The sequence below is a fragment of the Puma concolor genome, chromosome D2 (genome assembly GCF_028749965.1).
Source record: "Puma concolor isolate L17-30 chromosome D2, mPumCon1.1.hap2, whole genome shotgun sequence".
In the NCBI taxonomy this organism is placed as follows: Eukaryota; Metazoa; Chordata; class Mammalia; order Carnivora; family Felidae; genus Puma; species Puma concolor.
This window is the reverse complement of record NC_141677.1, coordinates 56,736,811-56,757,993: the sequence shown is the minus strand read 5'-3', so window position 1 is coordinate 56,757,993 and position 21,183 is coordinate 56,736,811. Positions and strand designations below refer to the sequence as shown.

General features: G+C 40.8%; 2 protein-coding genes across 2 annotated transcripts in view; both read left to right on the top strand.

The window, feature by feature from the left end:
- The window catches only part of TM9SF3 (transmembrane 9 superfamily member 3), a 69,888-nt gene extending 55,343 nt beyond the window's left edge, over positions 1–14,545 (top strand). Inside the window, exons 11-15 of the mRNA XM_086680513.1 lie at positions 1,278–1,346; positions 4,323–4,469; positions 4,982–5,065; positions 5,394–5,470; positions 10,440–14,545. Of these exons, the coding sequence (XP_086536639.1) occupies positions 1,278–1,346; positions 4,323–4,469; positions 4,982–5,065; positions 5,394–5,470; positions 10,440–10,507 (445 nt within the window). The 3' untranslated portion in view covers positions 10,508–14,545. The remainder of the gene's footprint in view (positions 1–1,277; positions 1,347–4,322; positions 4,470–4,981; positions 5,066–5,393; positions 5,471–10,439) is intronic.
- Positions 14,546–14,689: 144 nt separating this feature from the next.
- The window catches only part of TLL2 (tolloid like 2), a 127,425-nt gene continuing 120,931 nt past the window's right edge, over positions 14,690–21,183 (top strand). The window contains exon 1 of the mRNA XM_086680518.1: positions 14,690–19,318. Coding sequence (XP_086536644.1) covers positions 19,111–19,318 — 208 coding nt within the window. The 5' untranslated portion in view covers positions 14,690–19,110. The remainder of the gene's footprint in view (positions 19,319–21,183) is intronic.

Sequence of the window (21,183 nt, the reverse complement as noted above, 5' to 3'; positions counted from 1 at the left end):
TTCCTTAGATCGTGATTATGAGAACTTTCGTGCTTTGTTTTTTAGAGTCCGTTTTCTTTTTCAAATCAAGGTTAGACTCTAGGTCACTAGGACTGGTGAAGGAGAGGAAGGAACAACACGTGACCTTGCACACCCTGGGTCACAGGTGGAGGAAGGCTCGTGTGTATCTTTATTTTCTTTATAAAGTTACATGGGCGCTAAATCTGAATACTAGATCTGGCTCTCAGTGACTTGTTATCTTGGGAAGATCGTTTTTTAACCTCTGTGGGTCTTGGATTCCTATAAAAGGAGGAAAGAAGACTAGATTAAATGTTTTTTAAGGTGTTTTTTTTTTTTTCCAGCTTTCACATACTGATTTCTTCTCATCTTTTTAGTTTGTTTATCCCAGAGATAGTAGTTTAGTATTTTTTATATGCCAGATACTGTGCCGGATGCTGGGAATACCTAGATGAATAGCTTCTGCCTGCCAGAGTTAGCATAGCACTAATCTAGTGAGGTATGATATGTATATGATTGCAGTTCCACATAGTGTGAGGTAAGTGCTGCCAGAGTTATGTTCACGAGGCAGTACAAGTACGGGGAAAAAACCCACCTCTTTCTGGGAGATTGGGGAAGGGCTTTATGGGGAGAACACTCGAGATAGTGCATGCGGGAGAAGAAGTGTGACGAGGGAAGGCATTCCAGGTGAAGAATTACCAGTTGCATCAGTATGTGTTTGTTGAGTGAATGAATGAGGTTTGGATTTAATTTTTTATCCATTCTTGGCTCCATTATAACTCAAGACTCACAATACCGTAATTGTATAATTCACAAGGAAGGGAATCGCCAACCCAAGGAATGCATGAGCAAAGAGATGGCAAGGCTACAATTTGGGAAACATTATTTCACAGAAGGGTCTCAAGACTTTTCTTTCCCTATGGCTTTCTATAAATAAATGCCTGTGAAATTTTTAGAAGTTATTGAGAGATGCAGACAGAATAGGAGCAGACACTTAAGAGAGTTTTTCCTGAGTTCTGTTGGTAGCAAGAATTTGTATTCCCCGAATTCGTATCTTGACCTTTATTACCGGAAAGAATTTTGACTATAACCTATGGCTAATTTGAAGTCCTACCTCTATGTCGTGCCTCTTTGAAATTTTGTTTTTTCTTTTTACTGGTTTATTTCTATTCCTTAGATTATTTTTTAAGTGCCAAGTTTCTGCTTTCTGTTATCTGGATTTATATAATGTAATGTGAAAATCACACTAGAAGTTTATTGCTAATGTTGATATTTTCCAGGTTCATGGAGCCTGCAGTTATTGTTTGCCTGGGAGGAATTTTACCTTTTGGCTCAATCTTTATTGAAATGTAAGTTGTGGCAATGCATTTATGTTTTGAGGGATGTAATTTTAATAAGAGAATTAGGAGTTAGGGTAGGTGTAGAATCATCAGGAAGGCATCTAATAGAGTTAGTCTGTTAATTTCATGGCTCCCAGAAAGGGATCTAACATTATGTATCTGAAAGTATTTCCTCCTGTGATTTCAAATATTCAGGTGAAGTTTATACGTTTTTGTGTTGTGTTCTAGACCCTTCTTACCTAACAAGAGATCTTAGAAATCACAGGATGCATGCCAAAGAGTACTAGACTAGCCTTTGATCACATGCATGATATAAGGAATTGCTGGGTTTTATTATATTTTTGAAGTATTTTTGAGGGTCCAGGGAACTAGTAAAACATTACCCGCCAGTCAGTCTAGTAGATCTTGATGTCTTCAGGTACGTAGTTATTCCCAGTCTTCTTCCACAGAGGCCTGCAGGAGTGCTGGAAAATGTGTAAGTGTTTAGGGGTCGAAGGTTTGCCACCTTGTGCACAGTTACTGTGCTTCGTACCTGCATCCTTGGTCACCACTGCAAAATAGAAGTCTTTTCTCAGCTTGTGTTCTGGTGTTGCTTGTTGGGAATGCTCTGGCATTTTTATTTAGGCAGGATAGTTCTTTGTGTGGGACTTTCTCAGGGACTGCAGTCATATACCTCAGGCTCTTGCCCACGAAATGCCAGTCACTGTGACTGCACAGAGTTCCCTTATACTTTTCCAAATCTGCCACTACTGATTGTCTCCTGTACAGTGGACGCCTCCTTAACAGACAGGATTGGATCAGATAATTGGTTAATTGAAAGTTGGCTCATGTAAGGCTTATTAAAAAAAGATCCATACATAACATTTTATTTTAACTTAAAACAACTGAAGGTACATCTTTCACTCATTTTTTAAAAATATAGAACCAGAGTCTTTGATTTATATCTAGTCGATGTTTCGTCATTTTCCCTTTGACATTCATAATGCATCTTCTGTGTTTCCAGCCTTTTAAAAGTGGGGACAAGAACGTAAAGACCTGTCTCAACCATTCTAAGTGCAAAATCTCTCTAGATTTGTACATTTCTCTCCCAGACTTTAGTAGCTATCTCGCCCACACCTAATTTCATGTTGTTGTTTTTTAAGTGACTCACCTTATTGAATTTCTCCAAAACATTCACATAATGTTCATTGAAATCATGCATCCTTTTTGCTGTCATATTTATTGGTGTATGTAACATTCAATTAAGTTATCTGATTATACTAACAAGTACAGTTGACATAGATTTGGGTCACCTGTGCTGGTCACCTGCCAGCTGTGAGTGAGCTGTGGGCATTAGTCAGTACCTTAGAGGAACTGGAGTGCACATCACTCTAGCTTGTGGTTTAATAAAGCCAGTTCAGGAACCTCTTCTATACTTCTAGCTGATACACTGCTTTGTGTCCTCACCCCGACTTGACCTCTATTTTTGCCTCCTACCCCTGTTCCCAGTACCTTCTGGATCACCTCTCTTCCTGCTTTGTTCCATTAGACAGCCTCTCTGCTGTATCCTTAAGTTCTCTGTTTTGACGACCCTCATGCGTTCTCCTCTTGGCAGCCACAGTGATCTTCTTAAGGTGTCAGTCTGATCACGTCACTTCTTTGCTAAAGACTTTTCATTTTCACTGAGGTAAGGTCCCCCAAATGCTATAACATAGCCAGTAAGGACCTTTGTAATACAGCCTCATTCGCTTCTCCAGCCTCATCTCTTAGCTCTCACCCCTTCATTTGAAGTTCTAGCCATACTCAGTTACTTTGAGCTTTTCTAAATACAGTGAATTCCCTCGTTTGTAAGCTTTGCCTTTGCTCTTCCTATTTCTGCAACATTCTTCTGGCTCCCCTTACCCCCATATGCCTCATTTATTATTCTCATTACTCCTCCCCAGAGTCCCACCTAACGGAACTGGCAAGATGCCCCTCTTAGGTTGCATTGGTAAAGCACGTGGTGCATCAGGACTGCCTCCTTACTGGTGTTCCCCACTTTACAGTAGTGTCCTTGAGGGTAGAGACTGTCATCTTCATAGTTCTGTTCTCGCTGCTTCTTGTGGTAGGGCCTTCAAATATCTATTGGAAGCATGAGTGACAAATAAGTGAGCTAAACAGAGAGAATAAGAAAAAGAAAAGAGGCTAAAGCCTCCTTTTCTAACGATGACTTGGGGAATGGAATTAGAGTGAAGGGTCTTTTTCTTCATGTAAAATGTTAATGCCCTTTCTCTTGCTGTCCTCCAAAAATAGCAGGAAGCTTCATTGAGCTTTCTTTTTTCTGATTATTTTTATTTTCCTGATTTTATACATTATTACTCTATCAAACCTACTTTAAAAAATTTAGTAGGGTGTTTATAAAATATAAATTACACTATTAGAATAGTGTTGCATCTAGAAAAAAATGAAAGAATGAGAGAATTGCCTTTATTCGACAGATAGGAATTTTTAGCTGTGTTCATTTTTCTTTGCCATATTTTACTCCTTTAAGCTTCTAATGTATTCAGTTTGCTTAGAGATGGATGCCCTACTAAAAAATCTGTTCTTGGAAGATTATCCAAAAAAATATTTTTGAGAGATATTTGGAGGATTGAACAGATGAAAAAGGGTAAGACAAACTGTTGGAAGTTACTTGAAAGGAAATAACGGAGGGGCACCTGCGTGGCTCAGTCGGTTAAGCGTCCAACTCTTGATTCCAGCTCAGGCAATGATCTCACAGTTTGTGAGATCAAGTCCACGTTGGGCTCTGCGCTGACAGTGCAGAGACTGGGATTCTCTCTCTTCCTCTCTCTCTCGGCCCCTCCCCCACTTGTGTTCTCTCTCTCTCTCTCTCAAAGTAAATAAACATTTAAAAAAAAATAATTGAGATGTAAGTTAGATGACAGTGAGAACTGAGATGTGAGGCTTAGCAAAGGGGTGAGCTTCAAAAATAAAGACAAAACTATGTCTTTATTGCATTTTATGTAGGTATTTCATCTTCACATCTTTCTGGGCATATAAGATCTATTATGTCTATGGCTTCATGATGCTGGTGCTGGTCATCCTGTGCATTGTGACCGTCTGTGTGACCATCGTGTGCACATACTTTCTACTAAATGCAGAGGATTACAGGTGGTAAGTACTTCTATCTGGGAAGAACCTCAGGGGCCGATAATATTTTTAAATAAGATGCTGTCTGATGTGTATCAGGTAGAGTAAAAGATCTGTATAGAAATTTTGCTACCTAAGATAGTATAAGAAATTTTCATGTAAAAATGATGAAGATTTTAGAGGAAAAGTAGTATTAGCCAAAAAAAGTTTTTGTGCTCATAATGGTCACTCTTTTACTTATTTTCACAAAGTACTTGATGTGGAAAGAACATTATGAGGAAGCATTGCTCTATTTTAAACAAAAGAAGACAGTTCTGAAAAGGAAGTGGTTTATTTAAGGTCATTTATAATAGGGAATCTGACAGAATTCAGAGTCTCTCCCATTTCTTAGGCTTTCTCCTTGATGATATATTTAAATGCCATCTATATGCATTTGTTTTTAAACATACAGAATTTTAGAGAATGTTCTTATAAAATTCTTTGCTTTAAAATCTGTTTCAGTGCCATTCATTCAAAAGAGTCACCTTTTTTTTCAGGCAATGGACAAGTTTTCTCTCTGCTGCATCAACTGCAATCTATGTTTACATGTATTCCTTTTACTACTATTTTTTCAAAACAAAGTAAGTGGAGACATTTTCTCATTTTGTGTTTAGGAAACTAAAGCTGTCGTTTAAATACTAGAATGTAAGAACAAAAGGTCGGGTATAGGGAGTATAGTCAATGGTAGTGTAATAGCGTCGTGTGGTAACAGATGGTAGCCATACTTGTGAACACAGGATAACGCGTGAACTTGTTGAATCACTGTGTGTACGCCTGCAACTAATGTAACATTGTGTGTCAACTAACTATACTTCAACTCAAACACAATTAAATAAGTAGTAGAATTTAAGGTCCTGTGTTGAAAGTAAAAGTGGATATACTATATATATATTTTTTGTTTCATTTTAGGATGTATGGCTTATTTCAGACATCGTTTTACTTTGGATATATGGCGGTATTTAGCACAGCCTTGGGGATAATGTGTGGTAAGTTCTGAAGTTTTTGCAATATCATGAGTAAATTTTTGAGATTTTTAGAATCAGAAAAATGCAGTAATTGGATATTAAGAAATTACATTCTTTTGCGTGATCAGGAACAACAAAGTAGACTCAAGAATCTGATTTCAGCCCTTTTGACTATTCCTAAAAAACTTGTCACTGATTCCCTTTTGACTATTCCTCAAAAATTCATCATTGATTATTTTTTGATATTTTATTCGTAATAATTCTGTATAGCACTGTTTTCTGTACCACAGTTTCTCGTTCATATTGAAGTTTGGTATTTTTTTAACTTAGGCTCATTGGAAAAGATTATGACGTAAACACATTAAGGTGTTGACTGAATGTTTGGAAGTTTCTAGGACTATTCATGGAGATACAGGGTCCAGGAGGTAGTATCTGGGTTATAAGTACACAACTTGGGAGTCTGCAGACTAGGCTTAAGTTCTGGCTGTGCCCGGTATGTTCTGTACCTTGATCCAATTCTGCAAGCTCTCCAAACTGTGTAAAATGAGGATAATACCACTGTTTTTTGGGTCTGTCACAGTCTTCCATTAAATAGAAGTAATAGTTATTACCATATGATAGAGTCTCTAGCATGTGTGAAACAGCTCTAGAAAATAAAGAACTTTTGGAAGTAGCATGATAAATAGAAAAGGAATGGACTTGAGAGCCTGAGAGACCAGATGAATTTTCCATGCTGCTTTTTTTGTGGCCAGGGGAAGTCATATGGAGGTCTGTAAATCTCATGTTCTCATTGGTGAAAGGGGCATATCTTTCAGAGTAGTTATCTGTAATAGTATCATGTGTGAAGCACAAGTGTAATGCTGCAGGTCTGCTATCAAGTATTAAGAGATAACCTGTTATGTTCGAGACACGGCAGGGAGTGGGAAGAGCTGGGGCTTTTGGGGGTCAGTCCTAGGTGCAAATCCTGGTGCCCCTTCTTAATACCCATGTTACTCTGAACAAATTATTTAACCTTTCTTCCTCAGCGTTTTCATTTGCAAAACAAAAGCAACACCTACCTCAAAGGGTTGTGATGAGGATTCAGTGATTAGATGTGGATAAACAGGTCGATGACTGATGCTCAGTGAGTGGTGGCTGCTGTGGTTACTATATTGACAAGAGCTAAAAATCCTTGGGCTTCCTTCTGTTCTGGGATTGTGTCTCTGCTTCTGTAGTTTGTTCAAGCTTCTACATGTTGTGTTTTTACCTCCAAACAATTTCATGAACAGTGGTACCTTAAGGAAAACGCATACAAGTAACTTACTTTTTTTCTGGTTCAGGTTTTCACTTGATAAATGAGGCTAATTCCCTACTTACCTCATAAGGAATGATGCCAGGCTTAAGGACTAATCACTGTGGAAACATTTCCAGATAGTTTATAATTCATACCCTTCTCCTTTCTCTTTTATTTGCCATTGACTTTTTTTTTTTTTTTTTTTTGGTAATTCCACCCTTAGCTATAGAGTAAGCAATAGAATAAGGAAGATACGATAATCTTGTTAAAAGCTAGGTTCTGGTATGACATTTGTGGACCTCTGGTGTGCCAAGATTGCTTTCTTCCTCCGTCAAAAGAATCCATTCCAAAGATGGGTGGTTAACAGAGGCAGGGGGATTAGGGGCATGGGCAAAATGGGTGGAGGTGGTCAAAAGGTACAGACTTTCAGTTATAAGATGAGTAAGTTCTGGGCATGTATGGTGACTAAAGTTAACAATCCTGTCGTGTATTTTTGAAAGGTGCCAAGAGATTAGATCTTAAAAAGTCTCATCACAAGAAAAAAATCATAATTATGTGAGGTGATGGATGTTAATCAAATTTATTGTGGAGGTGGGGCGCCTGGGTAGCTCAGTCGGTTAAGCATCCGACTTTGGCTCAGGTCACGATCTCATGATTTGTGGGTTCCAAGTCCTGCACTGGGCTCTGTGCTAACAGCTCAGAGCCTGGAGCCTGCTTTGGATTCTCTGTCTCCCTCTCTCTGCCCCTCCTCTGCTCACACTTTGTCTCTCTCTCTCTCAAATAATAAATAAACATTAAAAAAATTTAAAAAAATTTATTGTGGAGGTTATTTTTTACAACATACACACATATCAAACCACTACATTATACACCTTGAACAAAAACAAATGTTTTATGTCAACTAAAATCTGTCCCGTTTTTATATAATCATGTACGTGATCATGGACACACGCACGCACACACACAAACACATATGACATTGACTGTAAAGCAGTAAAACTAACTCCACAAGCCAGAAGGAGAGACAGTTCTTTATATTATGGTCACATACTAAAGCTGCTGTGATAACCTTTCCTTGTGATACTTAATTAGTTAACCAACTTTGAGGGAAAGATGACTGAACTGAAAGGAACTGAAGGTTAAAACTAGCTATGTATCACATGGGAACATCCTTGTGTATCTCTAGGCAATCAGAAGTTTCCTTTAGTATTATTAGCCTGCCTTCTTTCAGAATGTTGTTCCTCAAATCCCTCTTTATTTAATCTGAGATCTTTCTTGATTATCACCAGTATGCACAATTCAGCATTGTGCTCTCCCTCTCTCTCAAAAATAAATAAACATTAAAAAAATTAATTAAAAAACAAGAATACATTTAGTATGTAGTTACGGGAAATTTTCAAATATATACAAAAAAGGGACAATTATTTATATATATATAGGGAATCCCCACATACCACCCAACATCAGTAATTATCAACTCATGGCCAGTCTTATCTTACTCATCTTCCCACTTTATCTCCCAAATTCTACAAAATAAATTATCACTATTTTCATTCAGTGATGTGTAGAATCATGGGATTATACAGAGGGTTAAGGTTTTTTTTTCTTTCCCCTATATGTGATCTTAGGAAGACCTAGAGAGATAATATCTTGACATTTACAAAGAAAATGAATTTAGCTAGTTTTTTTAGTGCTTTTCCTGTTGAAATTTCATCTTGTTGCTGAAAATCTGGGCACATTTATAGTTCCCTGCTGTTCTGGCAGTGTCCCAGCATTTATTCTTTAATGGGTTTGTGTGCCTTCAGTGCTAATCTGTTTTTTGGGGGGCAGGGGAAGCTGTTCAGATCAGCTGGTTAAAATGTCATCATAACACAAAAATTATATATGTTTATCAAGTTATATTGCTAAAATGCTTTTTTGCAGTCAGTAATCGAAAGAAAAATATTTGTTTTTTTTTAACAGGAGAAAAATGACTTAAAGTAGAAATAATTAGATTGTTATAGTTTTCACATTTTGAGCATAGCATTTTTAGTTTTAAGGAAATTAAGTTTAAAAGTGTATCTCTTCTCAAGACATTTTCTTTTCTAGAGTGCATATTTAGTATCTTCCTTTTTATAAAGTCATATTTTTATAAGTTTATTCTTGAGATACTCATAAGATTAGGAAAAATGATTCTCTAGGTTGATACTAGTTTGCTTTTAAGCACATCTCTGCTCAGAGGGGAACAATGTTTTATAAGTCTGGAATATTAGATTTGGTTATTGGACTAGTGTTCTATTATGCCAGTTAAATTTGTGATTTCTAGTTAAAACTTTACAGATTTTTAACGTTTTAAGAATTCAGGTTTATATTTGCAAAAGATATTTTCCCTTACTTTGTAAGGACTTTTCTTTTATAACTATTTCAAAATGAATTATCACTATTTTCAAGTGTACTGTAATTCATATTATAAAATAAATGTCTATTAATTGCAAAATTAGTTGGAAATAGGTTTGCTTTGTTACTTGGTGGGTTTTAAGAATGCTTTTAATATAATGGAATGGATGCCTGGGTGGCTCAGTTGGTTAAGCATCTGACTTCGGCTCAGGTCATGATCTCATAGTTTGTGAGTTTGAGCTCCACATCAGGCTCTCTGCTGTCAGTGCAGAGCCCACTTTGGATCCTCTGTCTCCCTCTCTTTCTGCCCTTCCCTGCTTGTGTTCTCTCTCTGTCTCAAAAATAAATAAACATTAAAAAGAATTAACTTAAAAAATAATACATTTAGTATTCAGTTATGGGAAATTTTCAAATGTATACAAAAAGAGGGACAATTATATATATGTATATACACACACATATATATATATACACATAGACACACACACATATGTATACACGTATATATAAATGAATTCACTATATTTAGTGAATCTCCATGTACCACCTATCTTGTCTTACTCATATTCCCACTTTATACCCCTTTTATTCTGATATGAATCTCGGACCATTGAACCATGGTTCTTAGTCCTTTCCTCAGAAAATCCCATCACTTCTTAACTTCCGTTAAGTGTCATATGATTTGGGGAACATGTTAAAATGGTTTAAATGACCTAGGATAATATATGCTCAAATTTTAAAAAGACATGCTTTTTTATGTTTTTTTATTTTTTTAATTTTTTTTAATTTTTAAAATTTTTTTTTTCAACGTTTATTTATTTTTGGGACAGAGAGAGACAGAGCATGAACGGGGGAGGGACAGAGAGAGAGGGAGACACAGAATCGGAAACAGGCTCCAGGCTCTGAGCCATCAGCCCAGAGCCTGACGCGGGGCTCTAACTCCCGGACCGCGAGATCGTGACCTGGCTGAAGTCGGACGCTTAACCGACTGCGCCACCCAGGCGCCCCAAGACATGCTTTTTTAAAACATTTAACAAATTTTTGTCCTTATCAAATTATTCTTGCTTTATAAGTGATGTATTTTAACTCATAGCTATTAATTAGACATGTAATAACTGATAATTCTAAAAATATCACATGAGGTCTAACTTGGTGTATAACAGTATCAGGTGATTTGCAAAACAAATGATACAACTTTAATAAATTCAGAGTGAATACTAACATAAAGATGTAATCTTGAAAAAAGACTAACTTTCCAGAGCAGAGAGCATTTAGTATTTATAAGTGGTGGATACTGTTCTGTATGTATTTACTTCAAAACATCTTTTTTTATCTTTGCAGGAGCAATTGGTTACATGGGAACAAGTGCCTTTGTCCGAAAAATCTATACTAATGTGAAAATTGACTAGAGACCCAAGAAAACCTGGAACTTCGGATCAATCTCTCTTTCATGGGGTGGGACTTGCACAGCAAAAAAAGCGCAAGAAGAGATTTGGGCTTTCACACTGGGTACTTTGTGGGTCTCTCTTTCGTGGATGGCTTAACGTAACATCTGTTTCCATTGATCCTAGGTTCTTACTGACTGCTTTCTCCAACTGTTCACAGCAAATGCTTGGATTTTATGCAGTAGGCATTACTACAGTACATGGCTAATCTTCCCAAAAACTAGCTTATTAAAGATGAAATAGACCAGCTCTCTTCAGTGAAGAGGACAAATAGTTTATTTAAAGCATTTGTTCCAATAAAATAAATAGAGGGAAACTTGGATGCTAAAATTACATGAATAGAATCTTCCTGGCACTTAGTGTTTCTACATTATTGAAAAATGATGTTCCAGAAAGATTACTCTTTTCTCTTATTTTTACTGTCATCGTCAACCTGTTGTGGGACATTTTTATATATTGAATCTGGGTTCTTTTTTGACCTGTTTTTTTTCCCCTCAATTCAACTGCATCATTTTTTTTAAAAGAGAAAATTAAGAAATATTAAATCCTGCATGTAATATATCTGCTGTCATCTTAGTTGGACCAACTTCCCATTTATTTATCTTAAAACTTCAGTTCATTCTTAATTCCATCCAAAGAAGATACAGTCTGAAGATAGAGGTGTACTCTCTACAATGCAATTTACTGTACAGTTAGAAAGCAAAGTGTTAAATGGAGAAGATATTTGTTTTTATTAAACATTTTGAGATTTAGATAAACTACATTTTAACTGAATGTCTAAAGTGATTATCTTTTTCCTTCCCCCAGGTTAGTCTTACATCTTTTTTGGGTTTGAATGAAGGTTTTACATAAGAAATTATTAAAAACAAGGGGGGTGGGTAATAAATGTATATAACATTAAATAATGTATCGTAGGTGTAGATTCTCAAATGCATTTGGATGTACAGATTGACTACGGAGTACTTTTTTCTGATGATGATTGGTGTAGAAATGTGTGAATTTGGGTGGCTTTTTACATCTTGCCTACCACTGCATGAAACATTGGGGTTCCTTCAAAATGTGTGTGTCATACTTCCTTTGGGAGGGGGGATTGTTTTCTTCTGTTTCTTTTCTGAGACTCCTACAGGAGCTAAATTTGTAATTTAGAAACATTTAATTTTGTTAATCCTGTCTGGGGCACTTAAGTAACATCTAAAGCATTACTGCTTTAGAGTGTTAAAATAAACTTTCCTGACCAAATTGTTTTGTGAAAATAGATGTGTTTGCAATTTGAAGATATCTTTTCAAAAGGCAATATTACTGAATGCAATTTTTTAATACACTGTAAACTATGCTTTTCTAATACAGGAGACCCACAGTTTAAAATCCCCAAACTTGCTTACATCTAGATCATCCAGTATAGTCATAAAGTAAATCATAAGCCCTTTGAATTAAATTGTGGCACAAAAATCTGTTCAGGTTGATGTACTGTGTAAAGTGAGTATGGGGTAAAAGTGGTTAGCTTACTATTGGATGAGCAAATAAAGGTTACAGTTTTCTAAGAGAATTGATTTTAATTTTGAATACATCTTTCTGGAACTATCCATAATGTGAAGTTTTCCTAGAACCATTGAGTTTCTAGTTTAATAGTTTGCTATGCAAATGACCACCTAAAACAATACTGTATATTGGTATTTTTAGAAAGACTCAAAACCGCTGTATTTAAACTTTAATGTGAAACTCATGCCATTTATAGTTACGTAAGATGTTTTCATTACAAAATATTTCTATAAATTGACTCTGCATCCTATAATGTGGTATGTAAGGACTATAAAGAGTGAAAAGTTTGATTTCTTACCTTTACATATGGCTGACCTGAACAAACAGGAATTTGATCAGACGCTGTAGGTAAATCCTTCTTCAAGCCAAAATGTTATGTTAAATACAATCTACCGGTTCTTCCATTTTCTCTTCCTTCTCACCTGCCTTGAAGATCTTATAAGAAAAGAAACTGAAAGTCAGTATTTAATGGCTTATGTAAGTTTTTACTACATGTATAGTACTTACAACAATGTATAGTCTTATCTGATGGAATATAAATTGGACAGCAAGCTTTTGTTTTAATAAAATGAAATTTGTTTCTCATGAATCTTGCAGGTAAGATGTAGGGATTTAAGAAAATGAGTGCTTTAGCTGCTTTCAGGTATACCAATTCTTTTTACTAAATTGAGCCCTATTTCAAGTTCTTTGGAATCTTCAGTGAAAAATAATCTTCTAATTTCTAAATATATTAAGAATGTCATTAAAAGGAATATAAATTGCCTTGAAAGTCCTTTAGAAAATTTGTTTTGGTTTATGCCTTCATGGAGGGGCTGGCTATATGTTTGTCTTGAAGAAGATGTAATCCATAAACAGTTTAGCTCCCTAGCTCTTGGTTATAGAGTAGTGAAATAGAATATTATTTAAGTTAATTAAAGGGTGAGGTTCTTACACTCCATTAATGCTGTGTATCTGTCTTTCATTTGTTTGCTCAACACTTTGAACACTATCAAAATCTAAGGGTAAACTTTTCTCCTTGTATCTATAAGCATGCTTCTGAAATTTAGCTACAGTGGTAATTAACATCATTATTCATCTATCCTTATATAAGGCCAGGATAAGGTGGAAATAGAACAGTTGGAGGTATGTAAAGTATTCTTTGGTATATCCTGTTGGGCTCCTAAATTGTACTGTGTTTGACAAATCAAGCCCCATCCTCTTAGAATTTATTATACTGTGATTGATATCTCAACTTAGTGAATGGTACCATTGGGTGTTTTCCATTGACAGTGGTTACAAAAGGTGGTTGCTGCAAATTCCAGTTCTTCCAAACTCCCATTTTATTTAGGGTTTAGCCACAGATTGTATTCAGTTTGTTAAAGCTTTTGTTTCCTAAATGTTTACTAGCCACCTTATGCCAAATGTCTTGCAAATAATATTCCTTTAAGATTTCTTGGATTTTTACAAATGTTAAAAAGAAAATAAATGTATTAATGTAATTTGTTCAGAAAAAGCTACATACTGAAGGGCTTCTGTATATGAATTCTAGGAAGGAAAAACCTATTTGTAATTTATACCCTGCAGTTCCATCTGGGTTTTAAGTTTAGATTTCAGCATGTCTTAGTGCTTCAGTCTATTGATTTATGGGAACATGTAATAAATAGGAGCAGTGACGTATGAAAATGCAAGTATTCATTAATGTTTTATATCTTCATAAAAATTCCATGGTTATGAAGCTGTATTTTCGCAATCAAGATGTTAAATAGATTGGAGAAGTGAACATTTATAAAGATTGTTTGGAAGTGTGTCCAGAAATAGATGAGATTTAGAGGTAAGGTAGATCAGAAAACGAACATAGAGCTGTAGAAATTTTATAAGATTTAAATGCAGCATGAGGACTAACTCTAGTTCTCTCTTACGAGCGTCTTCTGAGAGCCGTCTGATTTGACAGTCTTATGGGAGCTGTAGATGGAATTGTGCAAGGACAAAAGTAAAACTTAAGTTCTTATTTTACTGTATCAGGAAATGGGAATAGGGGAACTGTCATGGAAGCGGCTTATGTATGAGTATAGGTGAGCTAGGCATGCAGGTAATTGACAAGGCAGAGTTTTGTGTATTTGCCCCAGTTCCTCAGTTTAGGTCATTTGAAAGTAAGATCTTAAGGCAAGGAACAAAGAACATGGAATTCTGTTTTGAAGGATAACAGTATATGCGGAAAAGCAGTCCCACTTGGGCTTTTCATCTGTGTTAAATTTGAAGCTATAAATCCCCACAGAACACGGATAGTACCAGTTGGAAGGAAACAGTTATTGCTTGATGATTACTTCCATTTTGTACACACCTTTGGTTTGTGTAGGTTATATTCCAACTGGCGTTTTAGTACTAGATACCCAGTATATACTGTATCAAATACATTTGAGGTTCTAATCTAGTCTGTTAATCTAACTGAAGTTGAATTTTTAAAATAATAAAAAGTTAAATGTATTTTCCTTGGATGCTTTATTTCTTTCCTTCTTGAAACAAGTGAACCAAACATAGAGGATAACCCATTATTATCGGTATGCATATAAAGGGTTACTGATAGCCTTCCACAAACAGGAGTCAGCAAACTTTTGCTGTAAAGGGCAGATAGGAAATATGGAGGCTTTGAGAGCCAGACGCAACTACTCTACCTTTGTAGCACAACAGCCATAGTAGGCAGTCCATAAACCAATGAGCACGGCTGTTTTCCGGTATGACGACAGAAACAGCCAGTGGGCCACAGTTTGCTGACCCCTGAAATGAAGGATTTAAGATTTGATTTTTCTCCCAACTTCTTATTTTGAAAAAGAAACTAAATGTACAGAAAGTCGAAAGAATGGTACAATAAATAAGGTCTTTTAAAAATTATTTTTCTTTTATTATCATTCTTTTGACTTCTGGATACAAGCTGTGACTCCTACACTCAAACCCCACTACTCCCATGCCTGTCATTCTCCTGATTGATAATAAATTGTCTAGTCAAAGCATTGTCACATGTGTTCCCTCACAACCATTCTGTGAAGCTGATAGGGTAGACCACTACATATTATAGAAAAAAAGCTAGAACAGCTAAAGAGTGTGTTGTTTTAGGCCTGAAGTAATCAAGATCATGGTCCTGTTGTCTTGGCCGCTGTCACTGTAAAATGGGGACATTACCTTTCCAGTCTGTGGAGCAGATAATATAGGAAGGCATCATGTTGAAAATGAGTGTTCTCTACCAAGGAAGAGGTTATTTTTATTGTGCTACATCAAAATCAGTGGTTAATTTCTCCAGGTCAGTTTTACTTCTGTTTTCCATCTCCAGCTTTTTAAATTCTTGTCATCTCCAGTTATTTAAATTCTTGTCAACATTCTTGGTTCTCTCCTCCCCCTGATTTTATTAGCTACCTCAGTCAATATGTGTACTTGACAAATTCCTCTTAGCCAAATAGTTTAAGTTGGTACAAATTTGGATTACTTTTGATCACTAATGAACACTTTGTGGTTGGAAAATTAGGAGGATAAAGGAATCTTATAGAGCCAGCTTTTGCATTTCAAAGTGAGAACTTTTATTAAAGTTAATTTACAGTTTAACAGTGGAAAAAGGGGAAGTGTGCCTACAGTGGGGCATGTGGAGTCAGTGGTGATACAGTCTAAACATTTTAAATTGTTTTCAAAGCTTTGCATGTTTAAGGTGATAACAGGTTCAGATTTACAAAATGGAGGAGACAGTTGTAGGGAGAAGTTGATGTAAGTCATTTTAACTGGCCAGTGTCATGGTTATTCTTAGTGGCTCAGTCTAAGCCACTAAGATTATGGGACTTAACCTTGAAGGTCATTGACGGGAAGGGAGGGTCTAGAGAGTGAAACATGGAAGGTGATTCCAAGTTGGAGTTGGTTATAGACCAGTAGGGGAGGACAGACAGAAATAGGTAAGTGTCATAAGTGTGGTAGCTATTATATAATAGGTGTTGGCACGAGGATGCAGGCTGTGTGGTTATCAAGTTGTCCCCGCAGAGACCTGGAGGTGTGAGGCAGCAAGGCCCTGTTAGGGTGACTGCAAGGTGCTCACTGCAACAAGAGTGGAGGGTGGGCAGCCAGAGGTGGCAGGAGCCAAAGGAAGGCCTGAAGGTGGATGGTAAGGTGTGGTGTGCCTGAGTTCGGGGTAAAGATTTTGGAGAAGGGCCACAAGGGATTTTAAACAGCTGCTAAAAATTGTAACATTTTTAATAACCTCCAAAGAACTCAAAGGTGCCTTCTGGGTGGGCAGTGATGTAGGTGAAGGAATGAGCCACCAGACAAGAGTGCTGCTTTATTCTGGAGGTTCTCTCCCTGCCCTGGAGGAGATGGTGTTGATGTGTAGTGGCCTACAATGGCAAAATGAGCAAGTGGCCTGTGTGGAGTAGCTGAGGCTAAAACTTGGGGGTTGGGGAGGGGTTTGAGAGCTGCTGCAAGAGAACTGGATTGCTCTGGGTGTACAGAAGTAGAACGAGCTGGGTGGAGGACAGACATCTGACTCAAAAGGGGGGGGGTGCGCAGGAACTTGTATCCACTTGGAGGTTTTCCACAGGACCAGAGCTATGGGGGAGGAAACCCACAAATAATTAGGAATGTGACCATGCAACTAAGCTGGGCAGCTTTAGCTTATTGTAAAACCTTTTATTCCCAATCTACCGCTAGTTTTCCCATGGGATTTAAGTTTCAAAGTATGTATATTTTAAAAATTGTGTGAACCCAGATTAGAGTTTAATCTATAAAAGTAGTGAGTGAGGTCAGGAACTACAGAACTGAGAACAATTAACCATCCCTTTTCAGTTGTTCCTATCTAACCTTTCAATACTGTGATTCAAATGTTCTGTTGCTAGTTGTTGGTTGACAGCCATAGGCGCATCATGACAAGGCTTCTGACCTAAAACTGTGTGGCAGGCCCATCCAGGAGCACCAGTGTCTTCAAACTATTTGGACTGGGAGTGTTGGTGAGGAGACCTGTTAGCTACTCACCGGGTGGGGATTAGAAGCAATAAAAGCTCACAGCCTCAGGGCCTGCACAAGAGGTCTCCTGGAATGTCTACTTTCCAGAGGAATTCCTGCTAATGAGGAAGCCAGTTGGCTGTTTGCCTAGTGCCATCTGGAGACCTGGAAGTGTCACAGAAGTTTGTGAGGCTTCTTAGATGTTGACTTTGTGGACTCGTCTATTGACAAGTGCTGACCTTCACTGTGTTGGGAGCATGGAACAATGGCATTGGGTTTGACTCCTTCCAGCATTCAGGCAGAAATGCCATTCAACCCCTTCCCACACCTATTGCCTGTTTAATGGCCACTTGGCCTTCTCTGCCATTTGGTGGCATCCGTTCCTCCCAAATGTCTTCCACTTGTGAGTTCCTAACTAGATCTTCTTGGCCAATCTGGCTCCTCTCTGTGTGTGCCCATTTGATGATGAAGCAGGGTCAACTTGGATTTCTTTTTTAAGGGCCAAGACAAAATATCCAAGAGCCCGCATACAGTGGTTCATTTCTAAACCTTTACTGGTTTGAAGGACTTGTAATCCCAGTTAATAGATAAGAAGGTAGGTTACCATAATGCAAGAAATTTATAGTCCTGTATAAAGCCCGGCTCTGGGCTCCTTGTCAGCTATTTTGCCATTAGTGGCTGTGAAATCCTATGAAAACCTCAAAGGAAGTTGAGTTCTTTTTTTTTTTTTTTTTTTTTTTTGCTCGCAGTGAGGTTCTACTGGGTGTGATGCTGAAAAATCTTTCCACATTAGTGTGTTTTACTTCTTGATTAGGGCAATTTTGCTTGCATAAAAAGGTCTTTGAGATGCCTCATGATAATAGTACCTTATATGTCTATAAATCACAATGGCTCAGTTCTGACAGTTTTTTTACATTTAAGGTATAACGTGGCATTGGGTTTCAAATATCTCTTGATTATTCTCCTAAATTATTTGGGCATATGTTTTTAATTGGCAAAAAAATAACCAGACTTCAGGAGTTGGTCATTTTTATTCCATCAAGTTAATGGTGAGTGGCTTATTTAATAAAAACATGTCAGTAATTCAACACAAATAGCACGTACAGCTGTTCATTTGTCAATCTTTTTGCCTGTATGAAGCATCTTAAACTGTTTTGCTAAAGGATAGGGTCACCAAGAGGGGAAATCTGTCATTTTGGATAATTCTTCCCCCAAGGCACCCGTATCACCAGCCGCTACTGTTAGGTGAGGTGGGGTGCCGCAGCAAGCGCCCGTCATGGCCGGACGAGGGATGTTGAAAAAGCTGAGAGAATCGCAATCTGCGATTTTTTTTTTTACCCCCTCTGAGCTGAAAGCTCCCGGACAGAAGATTAACTTCATTCTTACAGAGAAACGATTGTCCGAAAGCACCCAGCCAGTTGGTAGCGACGCGGACCGCTCACATCGGGTTCCTGTGCTCGGAGCCGTAACCGCCGCTGCCTGCCTTCGCCCACGTGTGCATCGGGGAGTTGTAAAGTGAGTTGTGAGGCTAAAACGAGGCGGGAAGTCCAGCCTCGATCGTCAGAAGCAGCGTTCTCGGGGTCCGGAGGCCGCGGTGGCGTCCGGAGAAGGGCGCCCTCGGCTCGGTGGGAGCTCGGCGGGCCCCGGGCCCTTGCCTTCAGCATCCTCACCTCGCTCCCCTTCCTCCGAAGTTGCGGAGGTGCCGGGAAGAGGAGGGGCCTCGCCTCGGGCGCCCGAGTGATTGGCTGCCCGGGGCCCCTGGCGAAGGCTGTGTGGTCCAGCCCGGGTGGAGAGGGGCGGAGCGGCCACTGCTCCAACCACCGCCACCACCGCCACAGTCGCAGCCGCCGCAGCCTCGGCCGCCGGGCAAGTAGCTCTGAGCGGCGGCTTGCTGGGCGCCCCGACGCGGACCCGGGCGCCGCGCTCTGCTCGCTCCGCGCCCAAGCCATGCCGGGCAGCCGCCCGTAATTTCCGTGCCCCGGCCGCCGCCGACCTGACCCTGTGCACGGTCCCTGGCCCGAGCCGAGCTTTCCGTGCACGCAAGCAACTCCCTCCGTCTCCGCCGGCCCCTCGCAACCATGCCCCGGGCGACTGCTCTCGGGGCCCTGGTGTCACTGCTGCTGCCTCTCCCGCTGCTGCTGCTGCTGCTGCTGCTGCTGCCGCCGCTGCCCCGCGGCGCCGGGGGGCTCGCGGAGCGCTCGGACGCCGCCCGGGACTACTCGGCGCTGGAAGGCGAGGAGGGCGCGGAGCAGCAGCTGGAACATTACCACGACCCGTGCAAAGCCGGTAGGTGCCGCGGCCGCCGCCGGAGAAGTCCGGCAGAAGTTTGCCTTTGAAATGCAAATGAGTGGTGGGCCAGCCTGCGCTGCCGTCTGTGGGGCGGGTCTCCCTCCCCTTCCCCCGAGATTCCCCGGCTCCCCGGGAAAACAATGCCACTCCGGCTGGGACGTCCCGGCCGCGGGCCTGCGGCGCGCCCCGGGTGACGGCCGCGGGAGCGTTCCCACAGCGGAGGAGGGCGGGCGCCCCGGCCGTCTGACAGCCAGGTGCTCCGCACGAGCCGCTGCCGGACGCGCGGGGCTGGGCGCGCCGCTCCCGGGCTCAGATGGAGCCGCGGCCCCGGTTTCCCCGCGTTTGCAAGTTGTGCGCAAAGTTTCCCGACATCTCGTGCCTGCTCTTGGGAAGAGAAGAAGAAGAAGAAAAAACAAAAAACAAAAACCAGAAAGCTGCACAGCGGGCAAAGGGAAAGTGGTGGCCGAGGAAGAACGCGCGTGACCCGAGTTGCCGAAAACTTCCCTGTAGCCCCCTGAGCGTGGTCCGGGCCTGGGGGTCGCGGAGATGGAAGCCGGCAGGTGCTCTAATCCCTCAGGAAGCGGCGCCCCGGGACGCGCGGGTCTTTTCTGGCGCACGTTTGGTTCGGGCGCCGCAGCTCCCTTCCCGAAGCCACCAGCCGGCTCGTGTGTCCCGAGGGGCGTGGCTTTCGAGCCCAAGCGCTCGGGGCCTCAGCGCCACCGGGGCCAGAGCGCAGGTTCCAGGGAGCCGGCAAGTCTGGGGAGCTCCGGCCGCCGAGACAGAGCGGTCCTCACTCTCCTGAGAGATGGGCTCGGAGGCCCGGCCGCTGGCTAGCGGCCAGCGGCCCGCAGAGATGAGCGCACGGAAAGGAGAGCGCGGCCTCCCTCCTTTCCTAGCGCTGTGCTCGGCCGGGCCTGGGGGGTGGGGGGGCACCGTGGCCAGCCGCCCCACTTTTTCACTCCCTGGAGACCTCTGGTAGCCTCAGTTCATGGGGGACGGTAATTATAGGAGGTCTCGGGTGATTTACGGGAAAATTCTCTGCAAATGGAAAAATGAGGTGGTCCTGTAATTATTTGTATTGTTACTACAGCGGCTGTGGGCTAGGCTGGGGGTCAGACGGGTCAGCCTGGGTGAAGTCTGGGGAAAACCAGGTTACTAGGAGGCTGGAGGGCCGAGGGGTTGTGAGACCTGAGAATCTCGTGAAGGTTGAAGATCAAACCAGGCTTGAGGGCCCTGGTCTTACCCTGCAGGAATACCCCTCCAGAATTCCCACCTATTCCTGTACCTGGTGGGGCCTCTGAGTTAGGAAGGTGGATAGAAGTGTTGGGTCATTTAAAAACATATCAGCAGGTAGCATGTCCCTACCGAGGTCTCTCAGTTCTCATGCCACCCAGCTCATGACCAGGGAGAAGGGGCTCTGGAGCACCGGTGGAATGGTGGTGGCCTTGCCCTGAAAAGAGAGAGACACTGAGGCTGTGACAATGGGATGGGGCTATAGGGGGTGAATCAGCCATCCCCTGGACTTGTCAGATCCTGGACTCTACTGGATGTGTGCTGGGGGATCTGGGAGGCAATGTGGGTGTGGGCATCTGGGGCCTGGACTGGGGAAGCCATCAGACTGCTCAGGAATGTACTGAGCACCTCTGGTATGCTGGGTGCTGATCTGGGTGAACCAGGTCTGGGTCTGTCTGTGAGAGCTCCCCGGCTCCCAGTCTCGGCCTTGTGGAATAACCCTAAGGCAGATTTGCCTCTTTGGGGCCTCATTTTTCTCCAATAATTTTGTAGAAAATGCCGGATAACCAGGGCATGCGTGTTCCGTGACTCTTTGCAGACAGGATGGGATGGGCGGGCAGGGCTGGAAA